The sequence below is a fragment of the Cyprinus carpio genome, chromosome A15, assembly GCF_018340385.1.
Source record: "Cyprinus carpio isolate SPL01 chromosome A15, ASM1834038v1, whole genome shotgun sequence".
In the NCBI taxonomy this organism is placed as follows: domain Eukaryota; kingdom Metazoa; phylum Chordata; class Actinopteri; order Cypriniformes; family Cyprinidae; genus Cyprinus; species Cyprinus carpio.
Window position 1 is genome coordinate 5629298 of NC_056586.1, and position 20754 is coordinate 5650051.

The following is a 20754-nucleotide window of genomic DNA, read 5'->3' on the forward strand; positions in this document are numbered from 1 at the left end:
CAGAGCGTGACTATTAATGCTGACGGTTTTCATTTTTCGGGTGAATCAGCCCCTAAACTGTCCCAAACGCCGTCTCCCTCCACGTCTTCCATGCACGTAGATCATTTGACACCCAAAGCCAGGGGCTCCTCTTCAAATCTTTTATTCTTCACATATGCAAAACAATCACTCATCACGCGTCTCCTATGCTGAGATTAAAGACTTCCTGTGTTAACCCAACAAAGATAAGACTTTGTGTCTTGCAGTGAAAAGATCTGTTAACTTGTTCTTGAAGCTTTCGACACAACTCCCGCATGAAATCAACTGCCAGATTGAATTTTTTTTGTCCTTCAAATGACTCCAACACCACATAGCTTCACAGGACACAGAATAAACTCATCCTGTTATCCTGTCTCAACACATTCATTTCAAACACTGTAAGGTGATACAATTTATTGCCATAAACAGTGTAGGAAAATGAAAAGAAAAACAGCTGATCTCTATTATACAGTAAGAAAAACAATGAACTTCCTTATTTATATCCCAGTAAAATGCGAAGAAAAGGGTTGCGACATGGATTTCCCATGAGGACTCTACACTGGATGAAACTACAGCGCCTGGCGCGTCTGGAGATGTGCAAGCAGTTCATTTGTGTTCAAGAAGCTTCATGTGGAAAGGCAGTACTGATGCTGTTATGGATCATAGTTTCTACTATAGTTTTTTCACGGTGAAAGAAATGCATTGCCGTCAAGCTGTGGATGTCGCTGTAGACTGCAGACCCTTGTGTCACCAACCAAACCTATCATGCATACTCTTCTAAATCAACGAAACATGTGGCACATTGTTCCCGAAAGCTCTGGATGAGCCAGGATTTGGTCAGGGTGGGAAAATCTTTCGTAAAGACAAGGCAAGAATTCAAAAACTTTTTCACTTTGAAATGGTTTAATTAAGAATCAAGCTCAACGTTTTAATCCTCAAATACAGTAAAGCAATTTAAAGAGCAAAATATAAAAAGGACACGGTAGGTGCGTCTACAAATTCGAAAAAAAAGAAAAAAAAAAACCCACAAAAGATATTTTGGGAAGGGAAAGAGATGTTGAAGTCCTTAAACGCATTCAACCTGGAGATGCCGTCCTCCAAGTTTGGGTTCTTTGAGGCGTGTGGGAGGAGCCAGCGAGGACAGGCAGAGGCGGAGTTAAGACTGTGCCCCTCCCCCTTCCTAGAGCCCCCACCTCCACTTGCTTTTTAAGCCAATCGGATGAGGGCTCGTTCAGATTCGAGAGGAGTCCAGCACCTCGTGCCCCTGCCTGCATGTCACTGAAGTCTTTGAAAGATTTTATGGTGATCAAAGCCAGTAGAATCCAGTATAGCCTTCCGGAATAATGCAGCCACACTGACACAGATACTAATTCTTTAGAGAACGGAAACAAAACAAGAACAAAATGGTTACACAGGGTCCGTTGTAGGAGACGGTGACATTTGCACATGAACATTTTGACAAAGCAATAGCAGAATCAGTTCAACTCAAACGGGAAGATGGCGCAGTGTAGCTCTACTAAGACGCAGGGCTCCGAAACCGAACAGCTGGACTACGTTGTGCTTTAACGCCAAACTACACACGCCGTGAGGACAAGCACCACATGTACAATCCAGTGTGCGCTCGAAGGTTTGCGTACGTGAATCGGCATTGCTGGAAATCACACCAAAGAGAAAAATCTTCATAGAGGTGCAGTCCATCGAAAACCCAAAGAACAAAATACAAAACGATGGTAGTTCAAATCCAATAAAACTAATACTGCTTTTCGTGAACGCTATTATGTAAGTGGAAACGTTAGCTAGCTGCCCCGCAAGAAAAGCGCACAAACCAAATCAGTGTCGTCACTGTTCGCATGATAAAAGGGCTTGACGCGTGTAGTTTAGTCTACAGCTAGAAAACAAGCCAGAAAACAAACAAAAACATTTCAAATCAGTTTTCCATTCCATTTAAAAGAGCAGCTCGAAAAGAACGAAAAACCTTTCGGGTGTCACCGAGGATGTGAAAGAACGTTCCCCTGACGAAAAACTACAGTACAGAGCAGGCACTAATTACAGGGAAGCAAAGGTGGACATAAAACCATTGTTAAACAGTTTTGCCATGCATTCACGAGCTGCTCGTTGGTGTGTGCAAGTGTCATGATTGATGTGGGTGTGGTCTTAATGTATTTATTTTTCCATTGAATAAATATATAGTCGCGCGATCTGAATTCGCAGGGACTCCGTTCATCTCTAACAGGTAGGAATGACGACAGAGGCCTTATCGCGCGTTCCTGTTGGCATGATACGTTTTTTCGTCGTCGTTTCTCATCCCCGGACCTCGCCCTTCCCTCCCAGTGTACCCCTCCCCTTCTTTCTCTCCTCCCTCCCTTCCTTGCTTCCTTTCGGAGCGCCGAGGGAGGCTGCAGTCTCTTAGTGTTTGTCTTTGGGAATTACCTCCTCCCTGGGTTTGGCACCCCCAAAGATGGCCGAGTTGGGGTTGGCCACTTGGTTAAGGGGAGCTGCCACTGTACGCGGCTTCAGCTGTAACCTTGGTCTCTGCGCTCTTTCCTCTGCGAAAAAAAAAAATTAGAAATCGAGACATTAGATGTTATTATACAATTTATGCAAGTGTCAAAATCATCATTTAAAGTCAACGTGAAATGGTACGTGCATCCAATTTTACTTCATTGGGAATTGACTGGATCAAAAAAAAAATAATTGGTATTGAATGGATATATTTATATTAGTTTATAAATGGGTCAATTTCTTATTTTCAACGTGAAATGGTACGTGCATCATTATTTTAATATTTATATTAGTCTCTAACTGAATCAATTTCTTATTTGGTTGCATTTTATTTTTAAAATGTATTTAATTGGTTGTTTGGGTTGGGTTTTATATTTTGGATGTAGATATATTAGTAGTCTCTGGGCAATGATTACACTAACAGATAGTTTACATTAACCAAATTGCTGATATTAACAAATTTCTTTGGTGTACAACCAAGTTTTTTTTCCCTTTGAAATAATGAATTGTCCACATCCACAAAAACCCTCTACACACACACCTTTGCAACAGAACACATTTTTTATACATTTTTGCAGTTTTGAACAAAGATAATATGCATAAGATATGATTTGAAAGTTTATATGTCAAGCATTTCCTATGTTAGAACTAATGTGCTGGTAGTGTTTCAATAAATCAATAAGAATAATACTATTAAAATACTACTACTACTGTCATAAAACCGGTCTGATAAGCTGCTCATGAAAATTAATCTCATTATCTGTGTCGCTCGAATTGATTCGCTGAACTCAAACCATGGATGGGAAAAGTTGAGCATTAGCCAATGAGATCAAAGTTCGAGCATTAGCTCCGCCCACTACCGAAAGAACCAGCCAGCAGTGGCTTCTGACAGCTCTTAAAGACTCAATTCTGAACGAGCTCGGTTATTCTGAAAGGTGTGTAAGCTTCACAAGGACGGAGTGAAACTTAAGTTCCCAGTGTTCAAGAGCAGGTGAATGAAAAACTTACTCTTAGCCTCTAATGCCCAAAGTATACTTTGTATTTGTACGTGTACACTAGCGTATGTTTTCAGACAAGTGCATAGCCTTTCAAAGTATACTCCATTTGATAGCATGCGTGAACACAGGCGCTCGACACAAGCTCTAGAAACACTGGCAAGTGAAATCTACCAGTTTATAGCCAATGGCTAACATTAGACATTTAGTTGCCTGAACTGGAACTTTTAAAGGTTTGAGATTTCACGTTGACTTTGTAGCACATATACAAATGTATCTCTTTTTTCAGCATGAATAAATGTGTGACACCGTCAGAGGGTTCTCTGAAGTCTGTCTGGCCTCCTCGAGGAGGTCCATCTCTGAAGCGGCCCATGCCTCCTCCGCCCCCCCTTCTGTCGCCAGGGCGACCGCCTCCTCGACTCCTCCCACCCATGAAGTCCTCATCTCTAAATCCTGTGAATAAAAAGAAAGCGTGTGAGTAACTGGTCCATCATTCTCCCACTCCACTGCAAAGTTGTACCAAAATACTGATCCAGGATTGGCTCTGGGCAATATATCATAGTGCTTAAGATTAGCAAGACAATATTAAAGTCTGATCCCAGATCAGTGTTTATATGCAACTTCTGGGAGGAAACCTGACTGCAGGCCAGCAGGGAGACTCTGCTGACAACATGACTGATGGCAATGAGACCAATGTTCAAAAATTAACTTAAAATACATGGAAAAAGCCAAAACATAAATATGCAAGATCACTGCTGATAAAGTCTTAATGGAATATTTTGGGTTATTTTCAACAAGGTTTAAAGCACTATTTTGACTGCTTCCTCAGTTTATAAAAATGAAAGAAAAACATTTACTGTAACAGGGTCACGAAAACAAAATAACGTCATTTATGTTTCACCACAAAATTAAATAAAAATACGCTGCTACATTTTGCACTGTCCATTATGATTTTTTCGCTGATATTTTTATAACAAATAATTTCCTTATCACTGTTACATGAAAAAAAAAAAATCCTACTTAATTTTATGCACACATCATGAGATTGTATTTTGAAAGTATGCTGATTTTATTAACATTATTATTTTTTTAATTAATGTGATGAGAATGACTTCCACTACTGCATAACTTTACAGTGCATGCTTGGTAATGAATATATATCACAATAATAATGTTAATAATAGCAATAATGATAATTCCATTTATTGTACTGTATTGTAATATTTAAAATAGAACAGAAAAAAACTTCACTGCCAGTGAAGTAATGAAAATCTTGTGCTAAAACTTTTTCGTTTTCTTCCCGTCCCCCTTGCTTACTATGCTTTCACTGAGTATATTTAACATGTTTTCTGTTCACTTTTACAAAAAGAGGAATGTCTGAGGTCATACAGCACAGATGTGTCTTCAGACCTTTTGCTAAAATTATTATCTAGAGCCAACACCCCAAGGGTTCGGGATCTTGCCCAATTCACACTTCGCACCTCCTCCAGACTGGTCGAAGTCGTCTCTGGAGTCACGTCCCCCTCCTCTGGCCCCACGTGAGCCACCACGGCCTGAAAGGGACAGGGGCTGTTTAATAGGGGCAACAATTCAAAGCTGAGATCAGGGTGAAGGGACGGCCCACCCACAGAACGGTTCAACTGAACCAATCAGAACAGCTGCTAAAAGGAAGACAGCAGCTGGACAGAGAAGTTTAGCCAGAAGGAAAGCACTCCGATTGTTAGAGGGGAAGGAAGAGGAGCTAGAGAGGGGTTTCTACTGAGGGATGAAAAAACAAAAGTACAAAAATATCTGAAGATGAAATATGTACATGAGCAATGACTGTGAGAAGCCAGGCTTAAAGGGACAGTTCACCCCAAAAATGAAAATTCTGTCATCATTTACTCAAGCTGTTCCAAACCTGTATGGGTTTCTTTCTTCTGCTAAACTTAGGAGAAAATATTCTGAAGAGTGTAGAAACCAAACAGCTGATGGTCCCCATTCACCTCCATAGTATTACAAAAAAAAAACAAAAAAAAAAAAAACACACACTACTGAAGTCAGCGGGGGACCCGAAACTATTTAATTACTCTCAGAGCTGGAACAAATGGTGGGTGAGTAAATTACAGAATTTTCATTTTTGGGTGAACTATCCCTTTAAGAAATGCTTTGTTTGTGTAGTATGAGCAGTGGGTTAAATATTTACAGCTATATGCAATATAACCAAGCAGAACAGTTCAGAATAAGAGACAGAAGACACAAAGTTGACGGAGCACAAACTAATATTGAGCATAGCCTGGGGGGGGGGGGGGGTTGGCAGTAGGACCGCAATCTTGGTTACGGCACATCGTTACTACATCATATTTTCTCCAAAATAAAAGAAATTTGAATTGAGGTCAAATAACGGCTTGAACAAACAACATCATCATAACAGGACATTAACATGATAACTTGAAAAATCTGATGAAAAGAGCTATGCACATTGTAAAATACATGATATACACACCATCAAAAAAAAAAGCAATCGTAAACATGTATTGAATTAAAGGTATACTCCACCCCAAAATGAAAACTGTCATTAATCACTTACCCCCATGTCGTTCCAAACCTGTAAAAGCTCTGTTCGTCTTCGGAACACAATTTAAGATATTTTGGATGAAAACCTGGAGGCCTGTGACTGTCCCATAGACTGCCAAATAAATAACAGTGTCACGGTCCAGAAAAGGTAAGAATGTCGTCGTCAGAATACTCCATCTGCCATCAGACGTGCAATCTGGGTTATGTGAAGCGACGGGAACACTTTTTGTAAGTGAAGAAAACAAAAATAATGACTTTATTCAATAATTCCTCCGAACAGTCTCCTCTGTGTCTCTCCATATCACTGTATGCTGTGTATGCTCTTGTGTCATCCGCGCCACAAGGATGCGCTGTTTCTATGTGTATTTAACTTTGATTTGAAATAAAACAGTGCATCCTTGTGGCGTGGATGATACAGAAGAGCATACGGTGATATGGAGAGACACAGAGGAGACTGTTCGGAGGAATTATTGAATAAAGTCATTATTTTTGTTTTCTTCACTTACAAAAAGTGTTCCCGTTGCTTCATATAACCCAGATTGCACGTCTGATGGCAGATGGAGTATTATGACGACGACTTTCATACCTTTTATGGACCTTGACACTGTTATTTATTTGGCAGTCTATGGGACAGTCTCAGGCCTCCAGGTTTTCATCCAAAATGTCTTAAATTGTGTTCCGAAGACAAACAGAGATTTTATGGGTTTGGAATGACATGGGGGTAAGTGATTAATGACAAAATTTTCATTTTGAGGTGGAGTATCCCTTTAAAAAACAAAACAAAATCAACTGAATGAATTCTTAATTTACCACCTGACTCCATTAAATCAAATGCAAGTAATTACTTTGAGTAAAAACTTCAGAAAACAAAAACTTCATGCCTTCATCTCTGGAAAACCTGATACAACTGTAATATAAAGACAAACGCACCACCGATTCCTAGCACTGCTCATTTCTGATACTATAAACACAGGCCAAATACATCAACAGACAAACAGACTAAAATTTGAGTAAACAGCACTAATAGAAGCACAAGATAAAGGTTTGTGCATATGAACGACAGTGATACACACAGTACCTCTGTCGTCTTTCCGGAAGCCGAAGCCTCCGGCGCCACGTTCTTGCTTTCGGCCCTCTGCGATATCCACCCTCAAAGATCGGTCCCCTAGCAGCTGCGCAAGAAGCACACACACAACATATCAGACAGTACACTAGCGTTCAAAGGTTTGTGGTTGGTGTTCTGAATAAAGACCCTTATGCTTGTCTAGGCTGCATTTAATTTGATAAAAAAAATACTAATACTAGTGAGAAATAACATTTAAAATAACTTTTCTATTTAAAACTGCGTCCAGTCTCGCATCACATGATCCTTCAGGAAACATCTAATATGCTGATTTGGTGCTCAGGAAACATTCATCATCAATGACGCAAACATTTTTATTTTAAATCTTTGATGAATAGAAAGTTCTGCAAATCATCTGTAACAATTTTAAAAAAACCTTTACTCTCACTTCTGATCAATTTAATGTATCCTTGCTGAATAAAAGCATTCATTTCCTTAAATTAAAAAAATTTAAAAAAAAAAAAGAAAGAAAGAGAAATCTTACAGACCCCAAACTTTTGAACTGCGGTGTCAGGTAACAAAGTATTAAACATGTATAATGTTCTACGAATATTTAACTTTTATCAGCTATAAAAACAAATGTTGGTGTATTCCTAGTCAAAATGATAAGACACAACCCCATCCATTATCTCTGTCTTAAAAAATGAATGAATAGAGTGTAATTAAGTGACTTACAGCGCCATCATACGTCAAAGCCTCTTTCAGAGATTCCAAGTCATCAAACTCTACATAACAGAAACCTGAAGCACAAAAACAAACAGTTGATCGTTCAGCACATGCTTTTCTTCACACTGATCTTCAAAACATTCATTCAAGTCCCAGGTTTTTAACAGCATGCGGTTTCCCTGAGATCGAACCCATGACCTTGTGATTGCTTGAGCCACGGAAAGATAAACTAGCCACGCATTCTGAGGTATGATTCATGTCTGCCGCACAAAGTTGGCGATTCCTGAAACCCAGGGTGAATAATAAGCAAACAATGTTCCTCATTAATCATGCATGGTGTTTGGAAGAGCAGCCCACCTTTGAACTTGTCTGTCTCTTTGTCTCGCACTAGTCGAACGCTCCTGATGCTGAGGTCTTTGAAGATGGCATCTATGTCTCCTTGCACTGTGTTGAAGGGCAGGTTGCCGACGTACGCTGTGTAGGGCGGCTCTGTGGGAAGGTCCTTCTGCTTTCGGGGTCCGCCTGGGCCACCGCCGCCACCTCGGGGTCTACGGTCCAAAAACAAACAACCTGATCAGCTCTACACCTTCTAGAAATAACAACACAGGGGTGAAAGATTGATCTAGACGAGCATGACTCAAACACAGCTAATAAAAGACACACACTGACTAATACTGCCCATCATGAGCACTCGGCTGGTTAACAGATGCGTGTCTCAAAATCTACCGTGCATCTCACCGATTGATCATTCACACTTCTGATGGTTCTGCGTCATACATAACATCCTGAAAAAACCTCACAAACACAAGAACAGGCGTGAGAGACATGGCTGACCCGCAGTGATGGACGCTCTGGGAGTTTTATCTTCTGAGTGTCTGAATCAGACGTGTGCTATATTAAGTGAGCTCACAATCATCTGTGGTTCAAAAACCTTGCTTCTGATATACAGCTGAATAGTAGGAGTTTTTCAATGCCACATATTTACATAAGTGACAACGATTTTTTTTTTCCATTAAGTGGTGACATCACCTTAATGAGTGTGATTTTTTCTAATCGTATTTATTAGATGAATGCATCATGTTTTGTGTGAAACCGTTACATTTAATCAAATGTAATTACAATACCAAGAGACTACAGGTTAAAACCAATACAAAACCCATTTTTCTATTACAGAGGTGGTACATTTAGTTGTTTTTTTTTTTTTTTTTTTAGGTGCATTAGTGCTTGGAGATGAAAAATGTTTTTACACAGTGCAATTACAACTGAATAACTAATGCCAGAATTCATGTGTCAAAAAAATTTAATCAAACACTTGAAATATGAAACAGAAACCACCAGAATTTGGCGGTTGAAGTCACTGAATCATTCACTCAACCAATTCATTCAAAAAACAGATTCATTCTTTTGTTTGGCACTATTTTCATCTGTGAAAGGCAATATATGTCTAAAAACAACTTCTTTTTGAAATTTTATTGAAATGTTTAAATTTTATCACACTTGTTTTGTGATTATAAAGTTTATTTCTTTTGTTTTGTAATTGTGCTGATATTGTTTTAATATGTGATAGTTCATTTTTTTCTGATTTTATTATAAAACAAAAACAAAAAATTTGTGGTAGTTTGATAGTGCATTTAAAATTTATTTAAAGGGATAAAAGATATGGATGGTGTTTTGTATACATTTTTTATAATGTGGTAAAAATTTTTACTTGCCCTGGCAGAAAAAAAAATAATATGGCCACCAGACTGACCCAGTAATCTTGCATTCCAAGCTTAATATGATATCAAAATGTTATCTACCAGTTCAATTCTAATTTCAACACCACAGCAAAAACTACTAGCCTAACAAATATAAAGTTCAAACATTATTCAAGAAGAAGGAATCACCGTCAGCAAAATTTCCTGATAAATATCTTTGGCAGTCCTTGCTCTGTGAACAAATTTTCAGTCGTATGAACTCAAACAAGTGTAAAATAAGCAAACTTACTGACTAGCACCTAGATTATATCCTGACTTTGTCAGTAATTCAGCTGCAGCTGATTTGGAAAACACTTGAAAAATAAAGACTCTTATGAGAGGTGACTGATTCTGCATGCTTACGGCTGTATTGCTTTTGTCTTGAATAGGCGTAGATGTTTTAGGCATTGAAATCTATTGTACTATAAATGGGATTGTTTCTATATTTTCATTGACCTACAAGTTTAATTGAACAATAAAACTCTGCATAACTAATGCAGTTTTATTTTCAGAGTAAGGTTTTCTTTTTATTAATTCATTTTGAAATATTATGAACTCAAATGATGGAAACCATGGAAACTTTCATTTAAATATAACAGTTTGGTATAATGCAATTATTATTTTCTGTCCACGGCCCGCAGTCAAGTTCGATTTTTGGCCCGGCCTTCATAAGAAAAAGTTTGGGCACCTCTGGCTTAGACCCGATGAGGAGCTCGGCACTCTTCCACGTCAAATGGACTTTGACTTTGTCAAAGTTGGCATGGATTTTAGCATACACACACTCCAAGATCAAATCTGTGTGCTCGCATGTTTTATAAATGCTGGAATTGGGAATTATAAATGGGGTTTATTTTTTAATTTTCAAAAATCATGTTTTTATTGTGTTAGCAGTTTTTTTTAAGTTATTTTTTTTAACTAGTCAAAATAACCCAACTGCAGTTTGATTGAGATTAAGTGGAATGCACAATAAAAAAAAACCAAAAAAAAAAAACCAACATGATTTCTGAGAATTAAAACTAAAAATTAAAAATTTCTGAGAATTGATCTGTTTTTGCAAATGAACGGTTCATATGTTGACAAGGCTGTCTGTGTATTTTGAAACTGGCACGAGGATGTGCAATCACTTCTGTTAGTCTGCACACTGGACGGTTATGAGCGGATGCCAATATTCTTAAAATTACCAAATATCATATTGACTTGGCCCACACATTACTCTACTTCTGGTAACAAAGTGTGATAACCAGAAGTGAAAAATGCAGCAGCTACTGAACCGTTGCAAAAAGTACCTTGGACAGAAATATTACAGAAAGCACCTTCTTAATTTATTTTCTGTCTGTCTGTAATAGTAGATCAAATCCCATGCAAAGCAAATCTTGTGCTGGGATCCAGTGTACTGGGACATTCCTCTGGTGTCAGGCGGAGGCATGACATCTCTGGTGTTTTCAGACCTGGGCTGTCCACAGCAAATGATACATGACTGCAACTGGCCCAGAAACATTCATCATCAACCCCCAAAACCCACGTGACATCAAAACTGACATCCAGTGCTGTGGCGGTGGTGACCAGATGGAAATACCATGGTACACTGATACACTGATGATAGGGCTGTAGGGTTGCCTGATATCAAGACACGTAATCCCCCATTCAGAGCTCCACACTTGAAGCAATACAGAAATCTGTCAAGTGTGTAACTACTTTTTCCTCAGCCTGGCAACCGTGTGTGTGTGTGTGCTCCGTCTCCACTGTGAATAAAAGCACTGGCTTTCTGAAAACAGCCGTAAGCCTGAAGTTTAGCAGTAGCGGGTCTCCAGTTGGGTATTCTGGTCACAGAAAAGTGCAATATTTGGAGTCTGTGTTCATTTACACTAGAGAGAGAGAGAGAGAGGTTTAGCAATAGCGGGTCTCCAGTTTGTCTTTTGCTGAATTACTACCCTTGTCTTTGTGCTTCAAACGCAGTGAAAGTCTGTGTCACTGAACGTCTACGTTTTCTATGATTGTGTGTGTGTGAGCTACAGCCATGACAGCGCACTGCTTTAGAAAGCTTCTCATTTTTATTTTTTTTTTTTTTCTTCTTAAAATGTAGAAAGTGTGTTGATTTGTGCATTGATAACCTACCAACAATTTAAAGGTGATTTAATGAGTATATTAGAATGAGTCCATTAATATTTATGGGCTTAAAAGCAAGATGCAAACCTACACCATTACCTATAAAGTTAAAACCTATAAAGGCCCTTCATAATGCAGAGGTCAACGGCCTGCTCTGCCTAGAGTTAGTATGCAGCGTTTAATAAACAGCTGTTCTGCTCCGTTCTGCCGAGGTGAAGCTAGCGCAGACTCTTATTGTGACTGCTGCCGATTCACTGATTCATGCTCAAACTCAACAGCCTTGTCAGGTAATAATACACGAGACACAGTTCTTCTGCATTCTATGATGAATAGAAAGTTCAAAAGAACAGCATTTATTTAAAAGAAATCTTATGCAACATCATAAATGTCTGTACTGTCACTTCTGATCAATTTAACGCATCCCTGCCGAACAAAAGTATTATTTAGTTTTAAAAATATATTGCACGACTCAGTATTTTGAATACTAGTGCATCGCTGTTTTCACTAAAGTAATAAGCAGAAAAAAGTTTCTGTGACATTACACACTCGTTCAAAAGGTTTGGTTTAGTCCTTTTTATTTTTTGGAAAACACTTTAAAAAAATGCAAGAATGCATTAAACTGATCAAATGTGGAGCAAAGACATTTATAATGCTTCAATACTGTTCATTTGAACATGCTATTCATCAAAGAAACCTGAAATAATGATCAGAAATATTTCTCGAGCAGCAAACATATATTACAATAGAAAACAGTTATTTAAAACTGCAATAAAATTTCACAATATTGCTGTTTTTACTGTAAATGAATGCAGCATTGGTGAGCATAAGAAACTTCCCTCATTCCAAACTTCAGAACAGCAGTGGTGCGTGGTTTTTCTCATTAGCAGTGATGCATTATGGTCAGGGAATGCATACAGGACTCATTTTGCCAGGTTTCCATACTTCAAATAAGCACGCACTTTCTGTTTCTATATTCAGTAAATGATAAATGTCACGCATGTCTGCGAGAGGCAGCGCGCCTGGATGCAAATAAAGCCATCTGCTCGATCTGAGGGTCGGAAAACACAATAAACTCCGTTTATCATCGCAGATATAGGCTTCTATGCTGCTGATCCGAGAAGAGCGCGAGCGGAGGCTAAACATTAATGTACACAGACGTGATCATTTTCATGTGCATGACATTTCTACGACACTAGCACGTCCAGAGAGCTGAAGTACCGCAGTATTTCTGTGTTATGAGAACGATGTCCCTCATGAGCAGCAATGCATTGGGGCTGAAGACAGTCAGAGCCCTGATCGAGGCCCAGTGTTAACACGCTGATCATCCAAAACACTCCTGACACCAGTAACTACATTCAGCAGAGATCAGCGGGCGCGGATGTTTAACATAACGTCTGCGGGCACTGAAATGCGGAGTCGGCCGTGAGACATGAAGCCCATGTGGGCTGAGCTTCGCGCCCGGCCTTCATTCATCACAGCGGGAGCGCGCCGCTGCTGCGTGGCCTACACCCGCTCGATCTCCCGCGAACCTGCGCTTACACACGCGCTCACACCCGCGGCCTCCCGTCACGCACGCTTCACCGCTCCTCTCACGCGGGCTTCCTTACCCTCTTCCCCCGCCGAAGCTCCCGTAAGCCCGATCCCGGTCATCGTAGTTATCGTAATCCGCCATTGACGAAGATGCCGTCCAGAGAAAGCAGCAGTCTGACTCTGAAGGACCCCAAAATATACGGCTGCGAGGTTTAGCTGTCCTCAGCGTGCCTGAGACGTGTCATTCGGAGGTTTATAAAATACATTTGAGTAATTATAGCACAAACAGGTCCAAAACATCAAAATACGACGTGTGTGTGTTCCTTTTGTTATTTGGATCCAAATAAACATTTTTAATATGAATAATGGATGGGTTTTGAATCGGGCAACATCGAGTAGACTCGACATGCGATTTTTAAGGTGTTCCCAGCTAAATTCTTTGGAGGAACATATGATAGGTGGGGATTTTGATTCAGAGTTTAGAATCGTTTAGATGAGTTCACCAAAACGATTCATTTATGGACGAGTGCTTGTTGCGATAGGCTTGTGGATCTCCGAGTAGCCAGCGAATCGATTCGATTCACGATTCATAGGTGTTGTGTTTGGTTTGATTAGGGATTTTGAAAGAGTAGTTACATTTTAAAAATGATACTCGCACATGCAACCAAAACGTTTCAGACACATTTCCATGGACGATGTATAAATAGTATTTTTCGCTAATATTTTGAGAACATTATTAAAGAACTCATAACTTTTAACATTCTATTAACCTTTTTTGAATAATGTTTGTCCAGTATTTTGAGAACCTTGCCACAATGTTATCTACAGTTGAACATTCCCTGTTAGCTGGGAACATTCCATTTTTTTTTTTTTTTTTTTGAGCTAGGTACCATTTTTAGACAGAGTTTACATTAAATCAGATCATTTCAGATACATAAACACAGCTTTAAATTTTCTGTTATCACATGTTACATCAAGATGACGAAGCTCAAATCATAGTTTTGTTGTTTGCTGTCAGGACATCTTCTGTACTGTAGAGGACAGTGTTCCTGATGTCCTGCCCACTGCTTTTAGAATAAATATTTTAGAATAAATATTTTAGAATAAATATGGTAAGCCACACCGCAGGACACTGATATTTAAGTAATAATAACAAATAAAAATGACTATAATTTTGTTTTAATAGACCACATTTGCTGAAAATACTTCACTGGCAAGAAGATGGGGGAAGGAGGAGCGGCTGTTAAGATGGCCTTCAGGTGGCTGTGAAATTCACAGTGAAGATGGAGAACGAGCCTTTGATATCTATGTCATCTCCTCTCACTGCAATTTATAACATCTTAGATTAATGTAAATGACAGAGTACAAGTATTTCAATAGACAAGCAGACCGGGAAACCACTTCCATCTAGCCATCATGAAAACTGACTATGCCTAACCAGTACCTCTTAAGGTGGTCCTGGTAGTCATGGCCAATCGGGGGTGGGGGGGGGGGTGTCTTCCATCATGATGCCTGATAGTCAAATTGCTAGATTTTTGGCCGTGGAGACCTCCTGAAAAGCTCATCCTACATCACCTACAGTGATATGTATTTGATCCTTTTTGGCATTTGTAGTGACCATGTGTTAGTCAGGCGGGACAGAGCAAAATATTAACAACGCCATTCTCAAAACAAGAAAAGCCAATGATAATTTTATTTTTTGTTGACTAAAATTTAATGCCAGTCAGAGTAAAGTGAGAAAAGTGGTAAAGCAAAATCTTTCCTCCAGGGACAGCGAGGTACTGCCCTCCTGAATATTTTGAGAGGGGCGAGTAAGTACTATGCGAAATAAGTGTGGTCGCTGTGGTCGCTGCTGTTTAGGATGATCACCAGCCTTTTCCCAGGCAGCAGCAACATCAGTTTGATGGACACCAATGTGTGGATCCAGCCAGGCTTCTCAAATGGTGAGAACTTCATTATAACAGAGAAAGACAATTGCAATTCTTAATCATACAAAACAGGAAAAAAAAACAATGCTTTTATAAAAGATGTTGTTGTGGATAATGGAGGAATCTCTTGCAGGTTTACAGCTTAGAGACCATGTGTAATATTGAAGGTGATAATCCGTGCCCGGTTCCCCAAAACGTTCTTATCGCTAAGTAGTTCTTAACCTATTCCTTAACCTCTCTCTTAATGTTATGGCACAAAGTATATCTTCTGTAAGTCATACTTTCGTAAGGTTGGTCTGGACCATTCGTAAGCTCTTTCTTAGCGTTGTTTAAGCTCAAGACGCTAGTCGCCGCCACTTTGCAGCAGTCTTTAGAAATCAGCGCAGGGCAGTACAAGTCAAACTATGGTATGTTGACAATGTTGTGGCTCAAAAATGATTTTATGTTATGGACATTTTAAGACTAATAATAAAATATGTTTGCAATGGATACAGGCCCAGGGGCGTGTCTAGAGCATTTTAAATGGGGTGGCCAGTCTGGGGGCACTGGCTCAAAAGAGGTTGGCGGGGGGGACATCTGCATATTTATGTGGGATTCACTCTCGAAGTAGCAGTGATTGACACAATGATGACCAAAGCAATAGACGGGAGAAAATATGTGAAAATGGGCATTAAGACTAGAGCACCCTCAGTAATTTTAGAAGCACCATCAGTGATTATTTCTCTGGAACCTGGTTAATACGCTTTTATTGCAAAACTATATACAAAAACAACAAAATACAAATGCACTTAATAAAACAATTGAATAAATGCACATTTATAAGTTAAGAAATTATATAAATTTGGATTTATTTTATTGTTTTATTTAGTTAAGGCTGACTATAATCAGCTTGCTTCCATTTAATGAGATAAGCCTACTCCTCATCTGAATTAGAAAAAAAAGGCGCTTCTAGTCTTCAGTGATGCAAGAACGTTTGAGCATACACGTAATCTCTGAGCAAAAGCAGAGCCAATTCATAAAAGAACAATGTATATTTAAAAGCACACATCCAGTTTTGTGTGAGTGAAGGAAATCCACTTGCGAGTGGAGATTCGTGCTCGCGCATTACATGGATCACATAACATTATGCGCTCTCGATATGTCAAATATCACGCTATAGAAACCGCCTAAAATTAAGTATAAAGAGGAGAAGAAAGCCGACGTAGGCAGCTACACATGCCAGGATCCGCCACTGCCAGATGCAGTTAGAAAATTGCTTAAAACAAGTCTGTCGCAAGACATCCGGTGGGGGGGGGGATAGATATTTGATAGAAAACATCCAGTTTTGTGTGAGTTGAGGAAATTGGCTACCACGTAGACACGCCTCTGTACAGGCCTATTTATGAAGCTGACTTTATTTGGTATCAGAACTAATATGGTGGTAATTAGTCTAGGCTATTTCGTAATGTCATTAAAGCGTTTAAATTGGCAATCACTTTTGATAATTAAATCTGGCAAACAATTTGGCTCTAAATGGCTAAGATCTATAAATGGGTAAGCATGGTGGTGTCCAGTAAGCGACCAACTATGGCAGCGATCCAACATGTCCTTGTATTGAATCAAAGACGGCACCGGCCGGGTTTGGTGCCGTTTGTTAAATTTTTTTTTTTTTTATTTGGCAAAACTTAAGCCCATTTTGCCTGACGTGCTATATTTAAAACAAAAATCGCCTCCCAAGACAACTCATTATGGAGCTGCTGGACCTTCTCAGACCTGCGCTTGCCAGGGTAACGCGGCAGAATTTTGCTTTAAGCTCTGAAGTCCAGCTGCTTGCAGCGCTAAGGTTTTTTTTTCTTCATCGAGGTCGTGGGAGAGGGTCTACCCGTCACAACATATCGTGTGAACATATTACTGACAATTTGATAATTTAATTAATAGTCTATATTTTACGGATAACTTAAACTATGTTAAAATAAATGTTACTGGAATAATTTGAGCAATGTTTCATTTGCATAGAACGTGTTGTCTTTCTTAATGCCGTAATGCCCCTTCGCGTGAAGTTGAAAATCGATTCCTGAGCAATCGATGCCAACTTATTCAGCACCTTCACTTGGGACAGGGCGCCTTTGTAACGTCGGACGTAAGAGGCAGCGTGCTTAAGAAGCTTCCTAAGGGACACTTCGGGGAACACACTTAGGAACATAAACAACTTTGGTAAGATATATCTTTCAAGTCTTCTTACCGCGCTAAGAGTGAGCGTTATCGGGGAACCAGGCCCAGACTTCTCTCCATCTTTTGCAAAGAATGCTGCTGTTTTATACGAGTTTGCCTGAAGAGCGACCAAGAGCAGAGGTTTCATCTGGAGGAGATGCTCTTTCATTACTGGTTCAAGGTAAGCTAAAATGATTTTGAAGATATGTTGCCATTTGTTTATTTTTGGGCTTTTTGTTGGTTTGGTTTGAGTATCTGAATATGGACATCAGCTTCCTTACGTTATCTTTTAATACCTGTCTTTTCAATAACTGTCATTTAGTCAATCTGCAGAGATGACAAGTTGTATTTTTAATACCTTAATGAAGTATGATTGTCTAATTTGTACAATTTCTATTTATGTTTCAGGTCCCCCTGTAGGTCATGGAGGAGAGGGTCAGCTTTTCGTCTGATGGGGTGACAAGGGTGGCCCCTCCATCCCTCCAGCCTTAGTGTCTTGCGGGTCTGGCAGGTCACAGTGGCTTGAGGTGGTAGTTTTAGCGTCTTGCGGAACTACTTGCCTAGGGATGTGTACATATTGTAAATAGTTTAGTTTTGGGTTAGTTAAGCTAGCTGCTCCATCCCTCCAGCCTTAGGGTATTGCAGGGCTGGTGGGCTTTGGTTGCGTCTGGTGCCTTGGCTTGAGGTGGTAGTTTTATTGTCTTGCGGAATTACTCGCCTAGGGATGTGTATTGTAAATAGTTAGTTAAGTTTTTGTTAAGTTAGGTTAGTTAGGTATTGCACCATCTAATCATATTTTTAATAATGGAGTCCCTGTCAAGGTCCCTATAAGCCCCTTTCACTGCCGCCCCAGAGGTTCCTGCCACTGGCATCCGGATCCCAGAAATCTGTGTCACGAATGCATGAGAGGTTTCAGACATGGCCACAGCTCCCTTTCCCAGCTGCCTTGGGTTCAGAGATCTTGTCAGGGCTACTCCAGAAATCCCAGTTAAGGCTGCCATTAAGTTTCCTGTCACTGCTGCTTCAGAACCTGCTGAGGCTCCAGAGAGGGTCCTGACTTGAAAGTCCCAGGATGCCCATTTCACAGCTCTGCTGGTCCCAGAGGTCCCTCACACTGTCACTCCAAAATTTCCTCCTACAGGCAAACGGGATCAAACACGAGATGCTTGGAAAGCTGCTCAGAAAAAGTGCCATTAAGGTGCTTTTCCACTGTGTGGTACGACTCGGCACGGCTCAGTATGGTACGGCTCGGCTTGCGTTTCCACTGTAGTGTAGTATCGCTTTAGAGTGGGCAGGATCATCCATATCATTATAGTTGCGCAACCTCTACTGCCACGACTTAAAACTTTTTCAGTCCGCGTCGCCCCATCAAGCTCTCGCTGGATCTGCTCCTCTGCTATCAACGAGAGGAACTTCTGTACTTCTGCAACAGACAATGAAACTTTTTTGTTGTTAAAAAAGGTGCGCTTGCTCAAAACAGTTGCGTTTGATCCTTTGCTGGCTGTGCTGATTTAAATCTAGTGTTTTTTTTTGTGTTTGTGTCACAAGTTCAGTGATGCAGATAGTGACGATTCTCTCCGGCCAATCAATGTTCAGCAGAGTTTAGACGTCACATTTTGGTAATGGTACGGTTTACTTGGAACCTCAACCAAAGTGGTACTAAAAAGTACCAGGTACTGTACCCAGTGGAAACCCCCCAAAAGTGAACCATACCAAGTTGTCAAGCGCCAACTGAGAGTTATGGACAAAGAGTTGATTACTTTTTTAGTTGATTACATTGATTACTTACTTATTAATGTCTGAAGTAAAATATATTGACAATTTCTGAATTAGTTCTTGACAAGGAAAGTGCGTAATTTCATCGTTTTTGGGTGCCAAAGAAACATAGGTGGTCTATTTTAAACGAAGTATTTCTTTTGGCCAAACGTAAGTATTGCATATTTTAGTATAGTTTCACATATAATAAAAGAGTCAGACTACCTTGTAAATTCCCATTGTAAACATTTTCAGATTCTGTACTATTATTAGTTCACTAATCCTAATCTATGGCACCAACCATGTAAAACTCCTTTGTACAGACAATCAGATGTTCTGAAGCATCTATCTATCTATCTATCTATCTATCTATCTATCTATCTATCTATCTATCTATCTATCTATCTATCTATCTATCTGTCTATCTAACTATCTATCTAAGATTGACATGAAACCTCCACTGGATGGAGACAGAGTCTGATCTTCCAAACCTCCGGCACACATGGCTAACACCAACAGACGTGTGTTTTAGTTAACATGTGATGGGTGGAGCAAAACCACTTTCCCTCCCACGTCATGAACTCCTCCACCCGTAACCTCCATTTACATTGAGAGTCACAGAATCACAGCATAAATCTGCTCCACACAGACAGAGGGAGCATCACCTGACTTTGTATTTAGAGGGGACACTTACATGTAGAGATGTGGGAGGATGCAGCTGTTTCTTTTCACGTTAGCTGTCACAGATGAGTATCACCCCGAGTTCAGTAATGTGTTTCATTACTACACTCTTAAAAATAAAGGTGCTTCAAAAGATTCTTCACAGTGATGCCATAGAAGAACCATTTTTGGTTCCACAAAGAACCATTCAGTCAAAGGTTCTTTAAAGAACCATCTCCTTCTTACCTTTTTATAATCTGAAGAACCTTCTTTCACCACAAATAACCTTTTGTCAAACAGGTTCTTCAGATGTTAAAAGTTCTTTATGGAACCATTTAGACAAAAAGGTTCTTCCATGGCATCGTGAAGCACCTTTATTTTTAAGATTGTATGCACTAGAGATGTAAGATTGATTTATGTGGAAATGACACTTTATAGCACTGAAAGCCTCTCACAGTTTTTGAATTTTTGAGATTGATGAGGGGGCAATAACAACAGCACGCAGAGAATGCTATAGAGAGACATGTCATGGCTGTGCAGGAATGGCTCAGGCTTGTTTGGAATGGAAACTCCTGAGATGTTTAGAAAACTGGAAGTGAAAAAAATAATTAAATCAGTATCAGAATGTGTAACTATGCTATAGGTGTATCAAAAAGCTAGCGTTTAATACTATGGTTTCATATTAATTATTATTATTATTTATTTATAAAGCACATTTAAAACAACCCAAAGGTTGACCAAAGTGCTGTACAGAACATTAGAAACAATACATAAAATAGAAACTACAATCAGCAATGTAAAATACACATGGCAAAATTCATTTGTTCTTAAACGCAACAGATAATAAATAAGATTTAAGCTTAGATTTAAAAATAGAGAGAGATGATACCATTTGAATTGACAACACTAAGCTGTTCCATATAGGGCCTACTATCGCAAAAGCTCGGTCCCCTCTATATTTTAGGCTAGATCTGTAAACAGAGAGTAAT

The 20754-nt window shown here is 39.5% G+C and overlaps 1 protein-coding gene across 2 annotated transcripts; it reads right to left on the minus strand.

Moving 5' to 3' along the window:
• Window positions 1-126: 126 nt before the first annotated feature.
• On the minus strand, window positions 127-13464 carry eif4h (eukaryotic translation initiation factor 4h). 2 transcript variants are annotated; one of them, XM_042770853.1, is made up of 8 exons: window positions 13310-13464; window positions 8218-8408; window positions 7870-7934; window positions 7150-7243; window positions 4997-5068; window positions 3825-3968; window positions 2449-2564; window positions 127-1390 (listed from the first exon to the last, which is right to left on the minus strand). In XM_042770853.1, exons 1-8 carry the CDS (start codon window positions 13372-13374, stop codon window positions 1385-1387), a joined length of 753 nt encoding a protein of 250 aa, XP_042626787.1. In that variant the 5' UTR covers window positions 13375-13464; the 3' UTR covers window positions 127-1384. The 2 variants fall into 2 exon arrangements, with proteins under 2 accessions (XP_042626787.1, XP_042626788.1); XM_042770854.1 differs by lacking the exon at window positions 4997-5068.
• Between the last annotated feature and the right edge of the window lie 7290 nt (window positions 13465-20754).

Excerpts from the sequence above, each read along its gene's own strand:
- eif4h (XM_042770853.1), bottom strand. The coding sequence starts at position 13,374 with ATGGCGGATTACGATAACTACGATGACCGGGATCGGGCTTACGGGAGC. Across the intron at positions 7,935-8,217 it reads AGAGACAGACAAGTTCAAAG|GTTTCTGTTATGTAGAGTTT; the intron begins GTGGGCTGCTCT and ends TTTGTGCTTCAG. Across the intron at positions 5,069-7,149 it reads CTTCCGGAAAGACGACAGAG|GCCGTGGTGGCTCACGTGGG; the intron begins GTACTGTGTGTA and ends TGTCCCTTTCAG.